The sequence below is a fragment of the Miscanthus floridulus genome, unplaced genomic scaffold (assembly GCF_019320115.1).
Source record: "Miscanthus floridulus cultivar M001 unplaced genomic scaffold, ASM1932011v1 fs_914_1_2, whole genome shotgun sequence".
Taxonomy (NCBI): domain Eukaryota; kingdom Viridiplantae; phylum Streptophyta; class Magnoliopsida; order Poales; family Poaceae; genus Miscanthus; species Miscanthus floridulus.
The window spans coordinates 60,555-80,000 of record NW_027097446.1 but is presented as its reverse complement, the minus strand read 5'-3'; the positions used below and the strand labels follow the sequence as shown (position 1 = coordinate 80,000).

The following is a 19,446-nucleotide window of genomic DNA, read 5'->3' as shown; positions in this document are numbered from 1 at the left end:
TTCTTAGTATTAGTACTGTTAGTAGTTAAGTAGTTGTTAGTAGTAGTTGTAGGGTTAGTAGTAATTGTTGTTGTACTACTTCAATACTTTCATCTGCATGGAAAGAGAACTAAAGTACATGGCTCCTCTTGATATATTGGTGGTTGTTGGCCTTCGTGCCCATGTTTGGTATATATGTGGTTGTTGGCCTTTGTGCCATGTTTTTTGTAGGTTTTGGGAACCTCCCCGTGCATGGGAGGTGCTGCCGAAATTTTGAGTCGACACTAACCATTTTTGCCCTTTTTTGCAGGAGGACCTGTGGGAGGGACTCAGCGACCCCGATCGTCTTTGTCGACGCTGCGGGTCTTCCTGCACTGCGTCGACTCGCCACTGCACCGACTCTCCACCACCCCGCTACCCTGACCTCATCGGCACCCTAGGTATAACCCCTCTATCCATATGTGGTCTTTGGTTGCATAACCTAGTTAGGTGTCTCCCATCCGAAAGAGATACGGTTGGAGGTATGCAGATCTTTGTATATTTGCGACCATATCTATTTCGGATTGTCCACATTTTTTGGACAACCCACAGATACGTAAATGAGTTAGTTTCCATGGTCTGCTCTGGTCCAAGATGGTGTTTCGGCATCACCCCCTATTGTTCTCCAGAATAGAAGTAGACAATGAAAGGGTCGATGACGAGGAAGAAGGAGATGAGGTGCAAAATGCCAAGGACATAGAAATGCTTGAGCGATTACATTTAGACGATGACGATGAAGGCAACATGGAACCTTCAGACAGTGTTATTTATTTGGACAATTTTGATAGTGATGACGAGACATATGATCCAGATAATCCCAATAATGATGATTACTTCTAATACATGTAATACTATGTTATTTTGTAATCGTGTTTATTTATGTATTTAGCATCTATTTTTAACACATGTACTAATATGTCTTGTTTGTTTCTTTTTAATTGCAAGTGATTGAACAAAGATGGCAGGCAGTCGTGTGCCAAGGAACATGAACTTGAGGTTCATGAGGGCACATGATGTAGATCCGAATGCAGAAGAGGGGTCGTCGGACGGGAGGAGGCAGAGGGCCAAGAGCAACGGTAGCGGCAGCGGCAGCAGGAGGGGCCGACCTCCTCTAGTCAGGCCGCGTGACGTGCCGGAGGAGCAGCGCCGTACCCCAGACTCCTTGGACGAGGAGGAGCTGGTTCGGTAGACGGACGACGAGGGAGACGAGGCACAGCAGGGCGGCGAGGCTGGAGGCACGGCTGGTTTCGGACTCCTCTGCTTGTGGCCAGGATCTACTTGCGAGGTCCCTCGAAACTCCCTGGGCCTCCGCTTCTTCCCCTACGCCCAGTGATCCGCCCCCAGGGGGACAGGTAAGTAACTTTAGATTTTATCACAGCTACTTCATATAACCTGTTGAAAATTGTCAGAGAAACTAATAATGTTTGTTAATGACTTGTGCAGGCACTGGCTGGTTGTGTTGCCTGGTGACTCACACAACCCCAACCACGTCCTGGGTCTTGTGTGTAGGCACTTTTACCCTGGCATTGTCACGCACAAGGGGAACACTGAGCCGACCAAATCGTGGGACCACTACAAAGATGCCCCCGACGCATGTGGAGATAAGCAGGAGCGGGTGAGGAGAGAGTTCTAGGTAAGTCTCGCTCGCACAACTTTGATCAATACATCGTATTCATTTGACTTTTTTTGACATAATGAATTGATACATTGTGTCTGTCTGCAGACTTTTTTCAGATGTGAAGAGGGATAGGAGGACAGGGTAGAGAAGGTGATGGTGAAAAGTGCTAGGAAACGAATCACCGACATGCACTATGAGGAGTGCCTCACTTGCATCGTCAAGTACTACGCCACGCACCTTGGTGAGAAGATCACCAAGACATAGGCAAGACAGAGGACGCTGACCCAGGAACAGTACCTTGAGGTAAATGAAGAAGAATAATATTGATTCGTTTTGAGATTAAGTAGCTTTAATTTGGTCTTCTTACATCTCAAATTCTTTATGACATGTAGATAATTCCATGGTGGTGCGAGTCATATCGGGACTGCTGGGAGATGATCGTGGATAGGTGGTTCACGGCAGGGGCGGATCTAGCGGTGGGGCGGGGGGGGGGGGGCTCAAGCCCCCCCTACCCAAACCGAATCAGTGCAAATTACTGTAGAGTCCCTATGAATTTTTAGGCAAAGTTCTATAGTATAGGGGGGCTGAGACTTAAGATCGAGCAGCAGTGTTATTCAGTCCCCCCTAAAATATTTCCTGGATCCGCCGCTAGTTCACGGAGGGTTATATCTAGGACCACGAGGCGGGGCGGGAGTGGCGTATGGCAGCGACAGGCCCCACACACCATCAAGGCAGCCGTAGCCTTGTCGCGTACAAGCAAGCATGGGTACGTGAATTTTTAGTACTCTGATGCTCCATTCTGCATGTTTCTTCTAATCATCTTGTTGTCTTTCTCGCAGTCAGCATCACATGGTGGGCAGTCCATCTCCAATTTCATGGCATATGGTCTGGCCCGCAAGGGTAAGGCGACGTCCGCTGTCACCTTCACCCCGAATGACCCACCCAAGTCCTACAGCATCCCGAGCGTCCACACCCGCATCAGTTCGTACACGTCGGAGGCAAGGTCGGTCCATGGGCTAGACTAGGATCCGAGCACCGACGACATCGATGGGATGATGGTCATGAGGCTCGGACAAGGCAAGAAGCATGGGCGGATACTAGATTGGCGATGGCACCCTCGAGCCTAGCGAGATTCCCTCCCTCTCCTAGATCCGAGCACAGACCCCGAGCAGAGGCCCGGCCATACGTCAACGGCCGTCCCCTTCATAGCAGCGGGTCAACGCAACCAGGTTAGTTTCGTTTAACTCTTCGTACATTGATCTTTAAATAACTTAGTTACTTTTGCATTACTGAAACATTCGATTGAAATGTTGCAGGCCGAGAACGAGAGGATGGCTCAGGAGCTACGGGACCTGGCGGCGAGGTCCGAGTAGGCCGAGCAAGAAAGACAGGATGAGCGGGCCGAGCGGGAAAGGCAGGCCAAGCAGCTGGCGGAGATTACAACGTTCCTGTAGAACTTTGGGCAAATGCACTGGTGTAGCTATGCCGTAGTTCGCTCCACCGTCGCCGCCAGTTATAGCTAGTCCTGTGAGTATGAAACCAAATTGCTTCGACTGGTGCTTTCATTAGATGACCACTCTAACAGATGCAATCTCTTCGACGGAGACCACCACCAAGCCGTCTAGGAGGTGGCAACCTCCAAGAGTAACAAGCACCACCGGCTTGCAACTCGATCACCTAGTGCCACTCGATGCAACCTCATGATGCAATCGCACTAGAATCGCTCACTCACACAATCGAATGATCACTATCAAGTATATGTGTGATGGAGGGCTCCCAAGCACTCACAAGCATGGACACTAAGTCCCTTGAGGTGCTCCACACCAGCCATGGCCGAAGGCCACTTCTATTTATAGCCCCAAGGGCTAAACTAGCCGTTACCCCTTCACTGGGCAACGGTCGGGTCGACCGGACGCTCCGGTCGTGTTGACCGGACGCTGGACCTCAGCGTCCGGTCGCTCGCAGACGACCACGTGTCCCGATTCCAATGGTCACTTGACCTGACCGAACGCAGCAGCTATAACTGACCGGACGCTGGACCCTCAGCGTCCGGTCGTTTCCAGTAAGCTCCCGAGCATGACCGGACGCGTCCGGTCGAACGCGATCGGACATAGCCAGCGTCCGGTCACTCTCCAGCTACTGCTACACTCCACGTCAGCGTGACTGGATGCAGCTTGCCAGCGTCCGGTGCATTCAGATCCAGCGTCTGGTCAGTTGACCGACACCAGCATCTTCTCCATTCTCTTCACCCTTGCTCAAGTGTGCTAACCACAAGAATTTGCATCCGACGCAATAGAAAATAGACATTCCATTTTCCCGAAAGCACCGAATCCCGCCTCACAAGCTCGGTGGGAGGGAGAGAGGGACCCAAACCCATCTCACCCCTACAAACACCACCGCCTTTGTAAATGTGCCAACACCATCAAGTGTACACCACCATGTGTATGTGTGTTAGCATTTTCACAATCATTTCCCAAAGGATGTTAGCCACTCAACTTGCCACGCCACTCGATCCTAGCGACAATGCAAAGTTAGATCACTCGAGTGGCACTAGATGACCGATATGCAAACAAGTTTGCCCCTCTTGATAGTACGGCCATCTATCCTAAACCCGGTCATAAACTTCTCTACACACCTATGACCGGTGAAATGAAATGCCCTAGGTTATACCTTTGCCTTGCGCATTCCATTCTATCTCCTTCAATGTCGATGCAACACATGCACCAACGCGATCAACAATGATATGATCCACTTCATATCATCACATGATCATATTGGTTCATCGATCTTGACTCTACTTGCTCTTCACCATTGCCATCGTCCATCGGCGCCAAGTCTTGCTCAAGCTTCACCGCCACGCGGTCCATCACTCTAAAGCCTTTGACTTGCCCTTCACGCTTGCAACTAGTCCATCAAGCCAAGTCTTGTCTTGATCTTCTCCACCTTGATCACATGACTCAATGTCATGTCTCATGTGCAATAAGCTCCTTCATCATCACATGTGTGAGCTTTGCAACATCTCTAAGCCATTTTCACCTTCATGGCATATGTTGCTCACACACATGTACCTGTGGACTAATTACCTGTGTATCTCACATAAACATAATTAGTCCACCTAAGTTGTCACTCAATTACCAAAACCAAACAAGGACCTTTCAGCAGGTGACGGCACTTTTTCTTCACCAAGCACTCAGTTTCCTCCCCACCGGTAGTTTGTATCTCTTTTTCACCACTTGATGGACATGTGATGCACTGTGATCAACTATTGACTTGTTTCGATGCATATTGGACCTATTATGCTTGTGATGTTGTGTATGTGAGATATTGTGTGATCAACATGTGATATATATGTGGTATTGCCTTTGTGATGAGATGGATGTGATATATATGTGCTATATTCTGTTTGTGATGTCATAGATGTTATATATATCTCTTATATGTTTAAGAACTCCAACAGTAAGTTGATCAGGTCATTTGGAAAAAAACTGCCGGTTTCTTAAGGCTTCAAACGAACGACTAGTCATGTTGATGATGAAATCAAAGTCTATTTTTTACCTTTCATGAAGAAGCCTGCGTGCAAACTACCTAGCCCTTTTCAAAAGAACGTCGATTTCCATCTCAACAAAGAAAGAACTCCAAATAAATGAAAGCAAGATTGCTTGTTGTCCTATTACTCTTTTTGTCAGCCTTGTGGAGCTTTGGAAAGGAGAGAATTTGAATAAAGTAACTCTCGGAAACTCTTATTGGACGAGAGAGAGTCAATATGATATTGGGCGTGGGTTTTTCCAACGAAACGACGAGTGAGAAAGATAAAGAACGCGACGTGGTTCATTGAAGTAGAGGTTTGATCGAGGATTGGGTGTCCTACGCTACTTCCGTTCATGTTCAAAAAAAATAGAAAAGAAAAGACCTTGGAAAAACCAACGAAACGAAGAAGTTTAGGATTGTCTTTTTCATGCGGAACCCTCTCCGTATTAGTAAGCGGGCCCTCCTTTACGCGATCGTTACTGTCCATCTTTTGAAGCTCTGCTCCCGAAAAGAGAAAGGAGACTGAACACATTTCTATACCCGAAATAGGGACGATCAATTCAATTTAAGTATACGCATACCTTTTCCCACGATTCAGGGATAGCCATAGAGGACTACGTTTTATAGACGTACAAATCCTATGATACGCGCAAAAGCTATGAAACCATTAGGAACAGCAGCCCCATTTGATTTGGCTGGCTCCTTCTTTTACCTTGAAAAACAGATAGGAACGGCAAATCCTTGTTGAAGAAGAGAGGTGAGCAAGAGTGAAGAGTAGAGCGCGCATGGGAAGTGCGGTCGCTATGAACGAAGTGGGATTAGATATGGATCTTTGAAATAAGAGTCTTTCTACTTTCTATAAGTGAATTATTGATCAAGAGAATGGAAAGAACCCCATGTATATGTGAAACTATGCTCTTAGAACACCTTCTTCCATGCTATTGAAGCAGGCGAACAGGCGAGTGAGTGAAGAGAGAAGCCATGCCTCTTTCGAGGTGAGGCAAGCGATGAACGAGTAGATGCTGCCCTTAGACCTATTCTCTCTTTCGGTAGCAGACACCATGATGGGCTAGGCTAGGAAACCTTATTCGATACGATAGGACAGGTAAACAAAGCAAGGCCTAGGTCAAGAGCCAATTTCATATTCTCCGGTTTCATTCCTGATCAAACTCCCTTCCTGTCATCGTATCTTGTGTAAGAATCGCTTTCAGGCTTCTTATCGCTTTCTCATCAGTGGCAGTTTTATCTCCCGTCCCTACCGATAGTAACTGATCAACTTACTGTTGGAGTTCTTAAGCATATCTTTTTCCATTATTAGTTCTATCTTCCGAGTGGACTAAGGCATCAATCTGAACTATAAGCCCTATCGCTTGGGAATAAATGCTTCCCTAGCAGCTTGCTGGAGAAAAACGAAGCCTTAGAAATTGTAAATGAATCCCTAAAAGCGGATAAAGGCTTAAACCTATTCATCTATCCTATCCCTCGCTTGACTCTTCTCGGAAAAGGTTCTCGTTCCCATGAATCTTGATCTGCCTCCTGGCATTGATAGCGATTGATCGAATTCCTACTCTGGTTTGAGAAGCTTTTCAGTTTTCCTTATCTCTCGTGCCTTTGAACTATCCTGACTGAAAAGAATTCAAAATACGTATATTTGGTACTAAATAAACTACCTTCGCTGGCTAATCCCTATGTCTTGGTACTCTACCCTCCCATTCATAAGAGAGTGGTAGTTGTCACCGGAAGCAGGTGTGAGTTGAGTAGGTCTTGTCAACAACGCTTCGCACAACTAAATACTAACACAATGTTTACTTCTGTACTTCTCCACCGCCAAAACACAATGACTTATGCAATTCATACAAGCACGAGCAAAAAACGAGCTGAACAAGTGATCAGGTGCTTTGACCTCTCTTTCTACGGTTGGTTTCTGACATCGATCGAGATTCAACATTCAGTAGGTTTGCTTTGATGAGTTAAAGGTGGAAGCTTCGAAGCATCAGTGAAGAGAGTGACCCAGAGCCCATCCTTCCTGTACGCATTTCTTCCTTATTTTGAGAAGCAGCATGGGGACTTCATCTGCCCATGATTGATTCCCTCACGAGGGCTATGATTTATATAAAAAAAAGGATTTATATAATCCTGACGTCTACACAGAAAGGAAAGGGGTGAACTCCTTCCATCTTGGGTTTAGTTGCGCTGCCTGCTTTGTCTCAACGAAAGCTTTTTGTATGGAAAAGGAAAGGCTCTTAGCCACCGGTAACCGGCTCAATGATCCCCTTTGGGCAGCTATTTCTCTACTGCAAATGAAGAAGAATCTGGAATCGCTTGACCAATCGACAAGTTCTCTTCTTTATCTACGACCAAAGTAAAGTGAGGATCCAATCTGGAAAAGGGCTACGAGAATCAAAGTTGACAATGCGGGCCGAGAATTAGACTACTATCCATATTCACCGGGAACTACAACTGGCAGGCTTTATCTTATGGAATTTTCGGAGGATAGGATCCATTTTTCCGACATTTAGACGATAAAGTAACTGCTTTTATCACTATTCTCAGAATGAGGGATTGGGATTGACCGGGACCTATTCTCTGGGAACTTCCACCTCCTTAGCCAATCCACCTTATTCAGGATAGTTCGGTATGAATGGTATTCTTTTTAGTCTTAATCCTAATACTTCTATCATTGTATTAAATACCCTAGTACTGTTAGGAGAATGCCCAATAGCCCTTGAGCATGGAAGGAATGATAAGAAAATAGTGAATTTGCTTATTAGGAGTAGAAGCACTTTTCGATAGTAAGATAGATATAGATCTAAAGGGCTTAGCAGTTCTTACAATACCAGTAGTAATAGATAGGATACCTTACGGAGATACCTTGAAAAAAAAAGACTAGTTAGAGTTTCTCAAAAAAGCTTAGGAAAGCAAGTTTAGGAAAGGCAGTTTCACCAGTGTCTAAGTAAGAAAAGTCAAGTTAGTCATCTAAGGAAAGCCTTGGGCGAAAGAAAAACCCTTTTCTCTGCGCATATACCCTTTCTAGAGTATTATACTGTCAATAACTATCCTTTAGTTTCCTAAATCCCTTTTGCCGCCTCAAGTAAAGTCTAATATCAGAAGTAGTAGATGCTACTGAAAGAGGTATGTCATAATCATAAGTAGTTACTTCTTCCATTTTTACTGTAATAGAGTTCAAGTAGTTGATAGCGCCAGTCTAAGTAGTTATCTCTGTTCTCTTTCGGAGATGTAGTAAACTATGCGTAAGCTGTATTTGACTATGGATAAGGAATAGTTCTTGCCTATCTATCCGGAGTATTTGCCTATTCCTAAGTAGTTATTCACTATCCATATCCTTTATTAGTATCTGACCTCTTGGGCAAGCCAGAATCAGTAATTCTGAAAAGCTAGTATCTTTACCTCTTTCTTTCCTCCGTCTAAGGCCAGTCATTTTCCTTCTCTGCGGTTGCTTATGGTGAGTGCTAATTCCTTCCAATTGCAGTCCTTCGGGGTTATTATCCTGGTATATGAAAGATAAGATCAATTCCTTAGGAGACAGGTATCGATGCTTGCCAGCAGGAGAAAGATCACTAGGTTCAATCTCAGATCTGATCAATAGGGTTCCCTAGGTACATTCCGTTTTCTGGAAATCCAGCAGGGATAGTAGCTCCCTTTTCGAGGGCAAAAAAAACTTGTTAGGCTATCCGAGATCAACTACTTGTCTAGCTTTTTGGAGTGAAAATAAGGAGTGCCCGGCCATCTAAAGTGCCAGTCTAAGGAGTGTTTGTGAATATAGAATAAAAAAAATAGCCTCTTTGCCGAGTGCCCTGACCCTGGCACTCGGCAAAGCTGGGAATTCTGCATTTACAGAATTCCCAGCTTTGCCGAGTGCCGCCCTGACAGGGCACTCGGCAAAGAAATTACGAAAAAAATTAAAAAATATTTGCCGAGCGCCGACCTGGCAGGGCACTCGGCAAAGAAATTATTAAAAAAATAAAAAAAATCTTTGCCGAGTGCCTCCCCGGTATGGCACTCGGCAAAGAAATTTTGAAAAAAAAATTAAAAAATCTTTGCTGAGCGCCTCTGACATGACACTCGGCAAAGCATGTGCTAACACAACCGGCGCCGTGACAGTCACTTTTCTTTGCCGAGTGCCGAGATTGTGCCCGATAAAAGGCGCTCGGCAAAGAATTCTTTGCCGACGGATTTTTTACCGGAGGCTCTTTGCCGAGTGCTACCCTCGGCAAAGGCTTTACCGAGAGCAAAGTAGCCTTTGCCGAGTGCATTAGGCACTCGGCAAAGCGCCTGAATCCAGTAGTGTAACAACCGGATTTCTGAGCGTCCGATGATCCAATCCGACGCTTGCTTGCATGCGGCGTAGTTTGGCCACCACGCAAAGCGCGCGTAGGCAGCCGCTCCGCTCCAGCTAGTAGCTTAGGCCTGTTTCTAGCTCCTCTGAAAATGGCTTCGGCTCTGGCTTCTCTGAAGGAGCAGCTCCTCTGGAGGAGCTAAAGCCGTTCTGGAAAACGTTTGGCAAAACGGCTCCTTCGCACTAGACGACATGAACCCACAGCAAGGAGCCGCACGAAGCTCGTTTTTTAGACTTCTCCTGCATAGGCAAAAAATGGCTGCCAAAGAGACCCTTACATTAGTTCCGGTCAAAAGCTAGTACATGTAGTACTCGTCAACCGCCACGGACAAGCGCGATATTATCGATATCCACCCAGTGATCGCAGGACAGTGCTAGCTACATGTGTGCTCCTTGGTTCTGCCGCTTGAAGACGAGATATGCTCTCTGTTGTTTCATTTGTATTTGAAAACATTTGTGAATAATTTGATATATATTTCTTTGATGTCTGAAATTCAAAGAAATAATTTGTAATTTGTTTTGAAAATTTTGGCATATATTTGTGTTATTCCCAACTTACATCACTCTGTCCAATATATTACACTGAAAAAATAATTGTAAATATAGTAACAAGGCAATGTAAATATAGTTATAAGACAGTGTAAGTGCAAGGAAAAAATATGGTTGTTGGGAGGGACTAAAACAACCAATTATTGGCTAGACAGATTCTAATAAATATGTAGCCTACTCCGCATACTTTATCCAATGATTCAATTATCGATGTTCTTTCATCACTCTAAAACGTGTTTTGAACCGGTTCCAGAACGTTGGATCTTGCGGCATGTCTGATACTTTGAGGTTGGTCATTGGATTCGATATAAGGACTAAACTCGGATTTCGGTATTCAATAAGATTTTGTTCATCTAGAACATCGTCTGCATTGAGGAAAGCCGCTGCAAAGAAGATGATGGAAGAATCTACGGAGAACATTGTATCTTTTCTATTTCAGGGTTTTATGCAGTGTAGCTTAGGGATGTACTATATCAAGGTTTTTAATGTAGTTCCCAACTTTCGGTCATGAATGCTAATATTCCAGGACAATAAAAGAGATGAAATGAATGCGTGGATTAGGATGAAAATCACTTAAATGAAATGAATTTCACTAGAATAGAACTAAAAGAATAACGTTTTTTTATTGGACAGAAATACAAATAATTCAATTTAGTTGAATAAGAACTTGCAATCTGATTAAACATAACTGCCAATAGCTATGACATGCAGGGGATGGATCAGACAGCATGAAGAAATGAAATACTCAAATACGGTAGATGGGTTATTATAAATAAATAAAAAGGGCAAAGACATGGACTCGTAAAGAAATGAACCTAACCTAGAGAGGCTAAACAGAAGATTTTAAATACTCGATGAATAGAGGGCATTCTTTTCTTTTTTTAAGTGTGGGTCCTTTGCTTCATTTTTCGAAACCCGGTATAGATGCAAACACCCTTTTAACCTAAAAGTACTAAAAAAAGATATATCTAAACTATTTTTTAGAAATTAATCCTTTAAGTCATGCCATGGGCTATTGCGCGACTCAGTCACTATGATTACACTATATATACACCCTCCGTCTCTTTTTAAATGTTATTATCTATATTAAGTTTGACTATATTTATAAAAAAAATTAGTAATATTTATATAAGTGTATTATTAAAAATATATTCAATGATTAATCTAATAATATTTATTAAGCAACATAAATATTAGTAACTTGTATATATTTGATCAAAGTTGAGTATGTTTGACACCTTGATATATGAGAATGGCATTTAAAAAGGACGGATGGTGTACTGATATGTGATTATAAATGTTTTCGCAAAAAAAAAATGTGATTATAAATGAACACGCTGGCCAGTTTTTACGTGTATCGTATGGGCCACGTCAATTCAGTTGACTCATGCTGTTGGGCTTGACGGGACTTTCAAACTGGGCCACTCCTTTCTTCTCTGGTTTATTTTTATTTTCTGATTCTTTTTATGTTGATAGACCAGACAAAAAACTTAGGGACCTCAAAAAATATTGCAATTTTTTAAATAGATAATAAAAATAAAGGGTAACCCATTTTTCTTGGATCTACCTTCGTTGCTTCTTTGATTTTGAAATTAAAATTCTTCCCATAAAGCTATATTTGAGTTTTTGCTTTAAGGTATTTACTATTTAGCCCCAAAAATGTCTCAAAAATCTAGAAAAAATCATGTAAATTCATGGTCAAAGAAGTATTATTTATGTAATTTCTTGCATATGTGCTCAGGTAAAATCCAAGGTTCCTTAATTAAGCACATGCTCCAAATTATGTTTTAATTCAAAATTAAATTTAAAATGATTTTAAATGATTTTAATATTTTTATAGATGCTAAAGATTTTTGTTTTGATGCCATAGATGCTAAAGATTTGATAGTACGTGCTGCTAGCCCGCTATTTTTAATTCAGGACTCAGGTTCTTCTCTATCGCGGTCAAAGGTCTATTCCAGTTTCTGATCGGATGGCCTATGTGGCTATGTCCCTCTCCTCCACGCCGTGATGCTACAAGTTCTATCGATGACGTGGCATGGCTATTATGCGCTGGAATGCGCTAGATTTAGAGTCTTGAGATAAGTGGTGTTTTGGACATTGACAAGGTGAACAGATATCATGATGTTACCTGGTTTGCATTTCCTAGTGTTGTGGAAAATATTGTGTTGATTTTTGTTAGCGAATCAGACAGTTGGTTTTTCCTTTGTTGTTTGCAAACAAAAAAAAATTGACTTGTAACCATACCAAAAAGGATCTGTTTCTAGATTTTCCCAACAAAAAACGACTGATACACATAATAATAACTAAGATAAATCACAAGATCATTTCCATGGAAAAAATCATACCTGAGAACAGATTGAACCGATCTACAAGGCCATGTACCATGGCTTTAACATTAACAACAGAGAGGGCATGTAATGAAACCAACAAAACGCAAGCTTGCAAGGTTGAAAGAACAGGATGGGGAGGGACTCATGTCGACAGGCTCCCGCCACCCTGCTGCCAGAGGTTGATGATATCGGTGGCCTGGTTGAGAAGGATGATCATCTGCTTCTGCGAGATCCACTCTTTCTCTTCCAACTTCGCTCTAAGCTCCTCCCACGCGTCTTTCCGTGGCCAAAAGTAGTATGGGCTTAATGGGATGCTGCCATAGCCAGGAACCAATTGGTCGAGTGCTATGCCGATGTTCTTCTCCATCCAGATGAACTTGAGTACCAGCATCGGGTCCTGTCTCTCGGGGACCACCACCTTATTCTGTAATGCAAGATTCAGGTCATCTCAAATTTCATTCTGATGATGAAACACAATATCTCCATCCTAGTAAAGCTTAAGTGTGTGGTTTTAACACAATCCACATCACAAAACTAAGCAGGAGAGATCAAATGTTGAAGCTAGTGTTCCCCTTTTGTTAGCTTTGTGATGCAGCTACCATTGGCATTTCAGCACCAAAACCCACTTCTTAGGTGTTGTTTGGTTCATAAATGATGATGCAAACGTATATGGTATGAGATCCAGGAAGCAATGATTACAGGATAATCGGTTCTCCATTTTGTTTGGTTCCACGCTAGATCCTGTCTGGTACGCCTACCGCCCACTGAGCTGAGATAATGATTACCACTGAATTTGCACTGGCCCCCAAACCCAACTACACAGGACCTGATTACACCTAACTGAATCAAACAAATTTAATGGATTCAGATTACCCTGTGAACGGATAACGTCACAAACTTACGAAACCAAACAGCACCTTAGTATTCTAAAGGGTAATTTTGATAAAACCATAGATTTTCTTTAGTTCAATATAAACAACTATGTTTCGACAATGAAAACAAAGACTATTCATATATACTACTCAGGAACCGAATTCCAGATGCTCTCATTACATTCACATTCGCAACATCTCAGCGCATCAGAATATACAGCTCCTTTCCATATAAGCAACAGCTATGCAACAGCAAGCTCAGGTAAAGGCTATTTTTCAACATGTATACATCATTGTCAAGCTCAAGGCTTCGCCAGAACATCCCCCAAAGGTGCCCAGCTAACCTAAATTGTCCCTTCTAGTAGTTGAGACCAAATTCATGGTAAACAGTAAGCTAGCCAAGGGCAATTGGTGTCACACTGAACGTTAAACCTAATAATCAATTGAAGAGCCAAAATTGAAGAATCGGGGTCCAATTCGTTGGAATTGAGTTCTACTGAGCATATGATGCACTTAGAGAGGCCAACGAAACATAACCATTTTAAATTTTAACTGCATAATTTCCAGTTGTACAGACAACGACTGAGCCGGGTAAGTTGCCCGAATCGTAGTGGGTTCGAAAGGCCAATACCTCCGCTTCCTCCTCGTCGACCGCATCCACCCCTCCACCTAGTTGCACCTCTTCTTCCTCTGCCCCGACGGCATCGGCGGCGGCAGCGGCGACGACGCTGCGGAGCGAGCGAAGTGGCAGCCTCCTGCTCTTGAAACTGACGGTGCGAGAGCAGGGGGAGGACGAGGTGGCGGCCAGGGAGCTGGAAGACCTGGGCGGGGAGACGCGGGCGTGCGGGGACAAGGCCGGCGTGGTCGTGGGGTGCACCGCCATTGGGAGCATGGTGTCGGGCCAAGGTTCTTCCTCCGCGGATAAGAGGAACAACGAACCTGCGCGAAAGCCTTCTGATCATCCTTGCCCTTTTTCTCTTCCCGACGACTGAGCTACTCCAAATGGGAAAAAGAAAAACTAAACGGGCTGGATAAAATTTGGATCAGGCCTGTCATGGGCCCAATGTGTTGGAACGGCTCTGTCGATGGCGAAATGCAAGCTTATCCGTCTGCTCCATTGTTTCAGCGCAAAAAAAGACCTCCTTTCAGAACGACAGAATACAAAGAGTCAAAGACCAATATACAGTGCGAGGTAGTACATTACCAGTAGTATAGTGCCACAATATACAAACTTGAACAGTTGGATTCTAAGATATATGGGATCAGACGAGAGAAAAAAAAGAGTTCTTCCCATTTCGATTAGCTCCACTATACTGCTGATGAAAGTGGTTGTTGAATTACATACAGAGCAAAGACGAGACGCTCTGGTCAGGGACGAAGCTATGAAAAAATTTAGGAGGGACTAAACAACGATAATTAGCAATAAAAGAGGTTCAGCAAATCTCAGCCCCGCCTACCTGTGCATCTACAACTGAAATTTCAGACGGCGACTCTACGGGGCTTCGCTTGCTTGCGAGCGGTAGGGGGCTGGAGCCCCCCTAGCCCCACCGCTGGCTCCGTGCCTGGCTCTGGTCACTGTTCTACAGTCTACAAGAAGCTTTGGCAACTGATGAACGAGTAACAAAGATTCTAAGGGGGTGTTTGGTTGCCCCTCCTAAATTTTAGTCGATGTCCCATCGAATGTTTGGACACATGCATAGAGTATTAAATATAGACTAATTATGAAACTAATTATATAGTTTACGACTAATTTGCGAGACGAATCTTTTAAGCCTAATTAGTTCATGATTTGACAATGTTTTGCTATAGTAAACATGTACTAATGTCGGATTAATTAGGCTTAAAAATTTCGTCTCGTGGAATACCGACGGATTATGTAATTTGTTTTTTTATTAGTATTCGAATACCCTATGCAACATCCTCCCGACATACCTCCTAAATTTTAGTCACCGGATCCAAACACCCCCTAAATTCGGTACATCTTCCTCACATGTTTAATCAGGGTGCTGTTTGAATTAACCCAAGAGCGCGATTTAACCATCAACATTAGTAGTTGTTCGACCTTATTGTTCCGAAATAAGTAGCTAGCTATTTACTGTGTCATTTCCCGGGCTGCATGCCGGCGAACATGTCCAGGGCTCACGAGTCAGAAGTCCAGCGCCGGAGAGTAGGCCTCGGGCGCCGGCGCAGCGACTACTGACGTCGACAACGAGGCCGACGACATCGAGTACGCCTCGGGCGCCGGCATCAGGACTGACGTCTGCAACGACGCCGACGAGGAGTACGCCTCGAGCGCGGGCATCGCCACTGACGTGGTCAGCAACGACGCCGGAGATGAGTATGCCTCGAGCGCGGGCATAGCCATTGACGTCTGCAGCGACGCCGAAGACGGGTACGACTCGGGAGCCGGCACTTCTACTGATGATGTCGGCAACGACGACGAGTTTACCAGGCTCATTATGCTGTCCCAGTAGTTCTTCTCCTCCGTCTCCTGCAGCCCGGCGTCCGCCTCGGCCGCGTCGTTGTCGTGCCTCGTCGCCGGCCTCAGATCCTGCTGGCTCAAGGAGCCGTCGAGAAGCAGGCCCGTGAACCCCGCCGCGGCGAAGCCTGCATCAGCGACATTGACAACGTGATCGCCCCACTGCTGCTGCTGCTCCTTACACGCCTCCTCGTACGCCTGCATGGGCTGCATGGCGGCGCGCGCGGCCGCGGCCGCAGCCGTTGCGGCGCCGTGCGCCTCCTGCAGGACCGAGGCGAGCGCCACGCTCTCGGAGAAGCTCAGCGTGGACGTCGGCGAGTCGAGCCGGTGCGCCGTGGAGTGTCCGGGCATCTGCGGCGGCGGTGCCGAGACCACGGACGCGGACGCGGAGGCGGCGGAGGCCGCGAGCGCGCGCAGCCTGGCCTCGCGCGCCAGGCGCGCCTCGGCCTCGAGCCTCGCGCTCTCCCACTGCGCCGTGTGGCTGAGGTGCGCCGCAGCCTTGGCGTGCTGTGCGCCCGCGGCACCGCCGGCGCCGGCGCCTCCCCCGCCGCCTGTCCCGAGCGCGTCGGAGCGCGGCTTGTGCGTGACCGGGTCGATGCCCATCTTGGCCAGCCGCTTCTTGAGGTGCGTGTTCCAGTAGTTCTTGATCTCGTTGTCGGTGCGCTTCGGGAGGTGCGTCGCGATCGCCGACCACCTGCATGAACGAGCACGGCGCGCACGTCATGAAAAAAAATTCTCAGCAAGCAATCGCGCGCGTTGACAAATCTGCATCGGCGGCGAGCGTAAAACCACCGCGGCCGGGCGTGCGAGTCTGCGAGACAGTAACGAGTGCATGGCCTGGCACAGACACGGTGCAGAGGTGACAGGAACTATGAGTCAAAACGGCAAGAGAGCAGGTGGCTGCAGTGACCTTGGTCCACCGGCGATGGGGGCCGGCGCTCATTGAATGGCAAGCTTGAATGCCGAATCATCAGGGAAAAAAGAAAGAAAAATTCGGGGAGGAGCCTCCCGTGGCCCAGCTTTCTCACGCTTTTTCCCGAGATGATGCCTATGCATTGATGGATCAATTCACGCAAGCTCAGCAGTAGATGTTGGACAGGCGAAAGATAAACAACAATGCAGTACGATAACTAAACTCAAGATAAACAACAATGCTCCTTTTGTACGGATATACACTACTGCTAAGGTTCAAAAATTTTCAGTTACTAGATGTACTCCTACTAGCTAAGGTGCCAAAATGGCAAAATGTATTGTTGGTTCATGTAAAACCGCTGCGAAAAACATGTGTACAGTAACTAGAGCGTAGTACTCCGAGAAAAATACTTGGACAGGTTCCCCATCTCGTGGTGCTCCTGCCCTAGGTACCCGCTCATGCATTACCCAATCATCATAAATAAGCAAGACTAGGGTGTGGGACGGATGCTACTGAGTTCTTGACCTGCCGGCCGGCCAGCCTGCTCGAGCTACCAGTCAAAATTCGTGCGATTAACTGAATTCCGGGTGCAGCCGTGCAGGGTACTGGCCGGCCAGTGCTAGGACAGTGATCCATGGATGGAGTCGAGCCCTCACCTGTTGCCGAGCAGTGCGTGGAGCTGGATGATGGTCTGCTCCTCCTGCAGGCTGAACTTGCCCCGCTTGATGTCCGGCCGGAGGTAGTTCGTCCACCGGAGGCGGCAGCTCTTGCCGCACCGCTGCAGCCCTGCGCCACGGTCACCATTCGCATGCATGTCAGTTACGAAGGAGCAAAACCAGACAGCGTAGTAGCCGAACGCCGCTGGCTGGACCGCCCAGCACTACGATTACTAGTACTAGCTTGCGATCGAGCTCACCGGCTTTGGCGGGCAGCGAGCGCCAGCAGCCATGGCCGTGCTGCTCAATGTAGGCGAGCAGCTTCTGGTCCTCCTCCGGCGTCCACGGCCCCTTCTTCAGCCCATCCTTCTCGCAGCACGGCGATCGCCCCATCGCCCGCCGCGGCGCCGCCCGTGTCCAACCGAGCACTGAGCCTGCGCTGTGGCTGCGCAGCGACACAACACAACCCTCGCCGCCTGATCCTCCTCCCTCTCGCACGGCCGGCCTCACTCACAGCAATTCAGCCTCGCTCCTCGCTCCTTTCCCCTTAATACCCCCAGGGGATCGGCGCAATTGACTGCTCGGGATCCTCCTTTCCTTCTGGCAGCAGGCCGGGCGGGGCACTGTGAGTGACTACTACGAGCGCAGCGCAGGCGGCAGGCAGCAATTGCCAGTGAGCAGAGGCAGAGCAGGGGGGTGCCAAAGCGAGAAAGCGACGCACTGATCACTGAGGCGTGGTGCGCCGAGGTCGGTGTGAGGCATAAATAGAGTACTCCGTAGTGAGTAGAGGAAGGAAAGGGCCGGCCGGGGCGTGGCGATGGCGTTTGCCTGTATTGGGGGCCGGCCGGCTGGGGCGGCACGATATCTTCTTCGAGCGCCGCGATCCCGGCGCAGACAGGGCCCCGGCTGTCAGCGTGGCGGGGCGCGCGATGGCAGTGCTGGGATTTCGCCCCCCGCGCGTTCTCAGCTCACAGCCCCGGCGCGGAAGCGTCGCTGCCAATCGCGATCCACCCGATCAGAGGGCGGAGCATTTAACACTCGGCTGGGGTCGGGGCGTCGGGCCGGGGCCTCGGGGGCCTCTGCCTGCTCTAATGGTCCAGATTCCCGAGCTGTCTTCTCTGCCTTTCCTTGCCTTGGACGCTGTATGCACGGCGTCAGCGTGTTCGTTTGGCTGTGGCTTGTCGTAAATCATCCTAAATTTCTAGCAAATCCACTTGCTTTAAATTTACAAGCTATATCAAGTGTGATAATCGCAACAATGAATCCAAACACATGGAAGGCCAAAGTAAACCAACACTAGTGGATACAGAAAATCCCTCTAAGGCCAGGCTAAGTGGGATGTTTAATGTCCCTGTTTCTAAGATGTGGTAGTTCTTGGAACTAGGACATGAAATATTCTCTCTCAATTCATAATTTAGTTTCACTATTTTATAGGCTAGCTACATCTTTTGATTCTTACATGGGTGTGTGATAAATCGTGCTACGTGAATAATGTTGCCACTTGTAATACTATCTAACTAAGCACTAGCATAAAAAAATGTGTCTACAAAAATAGTTTAATTTACATCAATATTCATATGATATATATAAAATACATATAATAGAGTAGCACATGTAAAATAAAATTACATATAGCACATCATAAATATGAGAAGCACGGTGCACAATAAGAACGCGAGCCACATGGAATTGACCGAAACACATGGGGATGAAACCTTGAGCTCTGAATGCAGATTTCATTCGAGTTTCGTTCACTAGGAGAAATTGCCAACAAGGTTTTATGGGGTGAAACTCATCTCTTACTTTTCTTGATTTCCATATCACCTCATCACTTTTACTGTTGTGGCACTATACTAAACGAGACTTGGAAACTTTTAAACAAAATGAGACTGGCCTAAGCAGTGCAAGGATCCGTAGGACAGCCCTCTATTTTGACGCGCTACTAAACATGGCAGCTCGAGCCAGGCTAGGTTTTAGCGATCCAATTTCTCGGGTGGGGCATGCACGTGAGCACCCGTATGGGCATATCGCGATGCCGTCTGACTCAGCCAGGCAGGCAGCCTGTCTGACTCTCGGGGTTGCTATACTTTAATCCTTGGCAGCCCAAGTGTCAATCAACAGAT

General features: G+C 46.5%; 2 protein-coding genes across 2 annotated transcripts; both read right to left on the bottom strand.

Annotated features, from left to right (window-relative positions):
* Nucleotides 1–12,358: 12,358 nt before the first annotated feature.
* Nucleotides 12,359–14,244, bottom strand: LOC136533557 (small ribosomal subunit protein cS23-like). The gene is made up of 2 exons (XM_066526121.1): nucleotides 13,907–14,244; nucleotides 12,359–12,827 (listed from the first exon to the last, which is right to left on the bottom strand). The coding sequence occupies exons 1-2, from the start codon at nucleotides 14,165–14,167 to the stop codon at nucleotides 12,546–12,548; spliced, it is 543 nt and encodes a 180-aa protein (XP_066382218.1). The 5' UTR covers nucleotides 14,168–14,244; the 3' UTR covers nucleotides 12,359–12,545.
* A 229-nt stretch (nucleotides 14,245–14,473) lies between these two features.
* LOC136533556 (transcription factor MYB16-like) lies at nucleotides 14,474–18,251 on the bottom strand. Its single transcript, XM_066526120.1, has 3 exons — nucleotides 17,584–18,251; nucleotides 17,324–17,453; nucleotides 14,474–16,448 (listed from the first exon to the last, which is right to left on the bottom strand). The coding sequence occupies exons 1-3, from the start codon at nucleotides 17,714–17,716 to the stop codon at nucleotides 15,422–15,424; spliced, it is 1,290 nt and encodes a 429-aa protein (XP_066382217.1). The 5' UTR covers nucleotides 17,717–18,251; the 3' UTR covers nucleotides 14,474–15,421.
* Nucleotides 18,252–19,446: the final 1,195 nt, after the last annotated feature.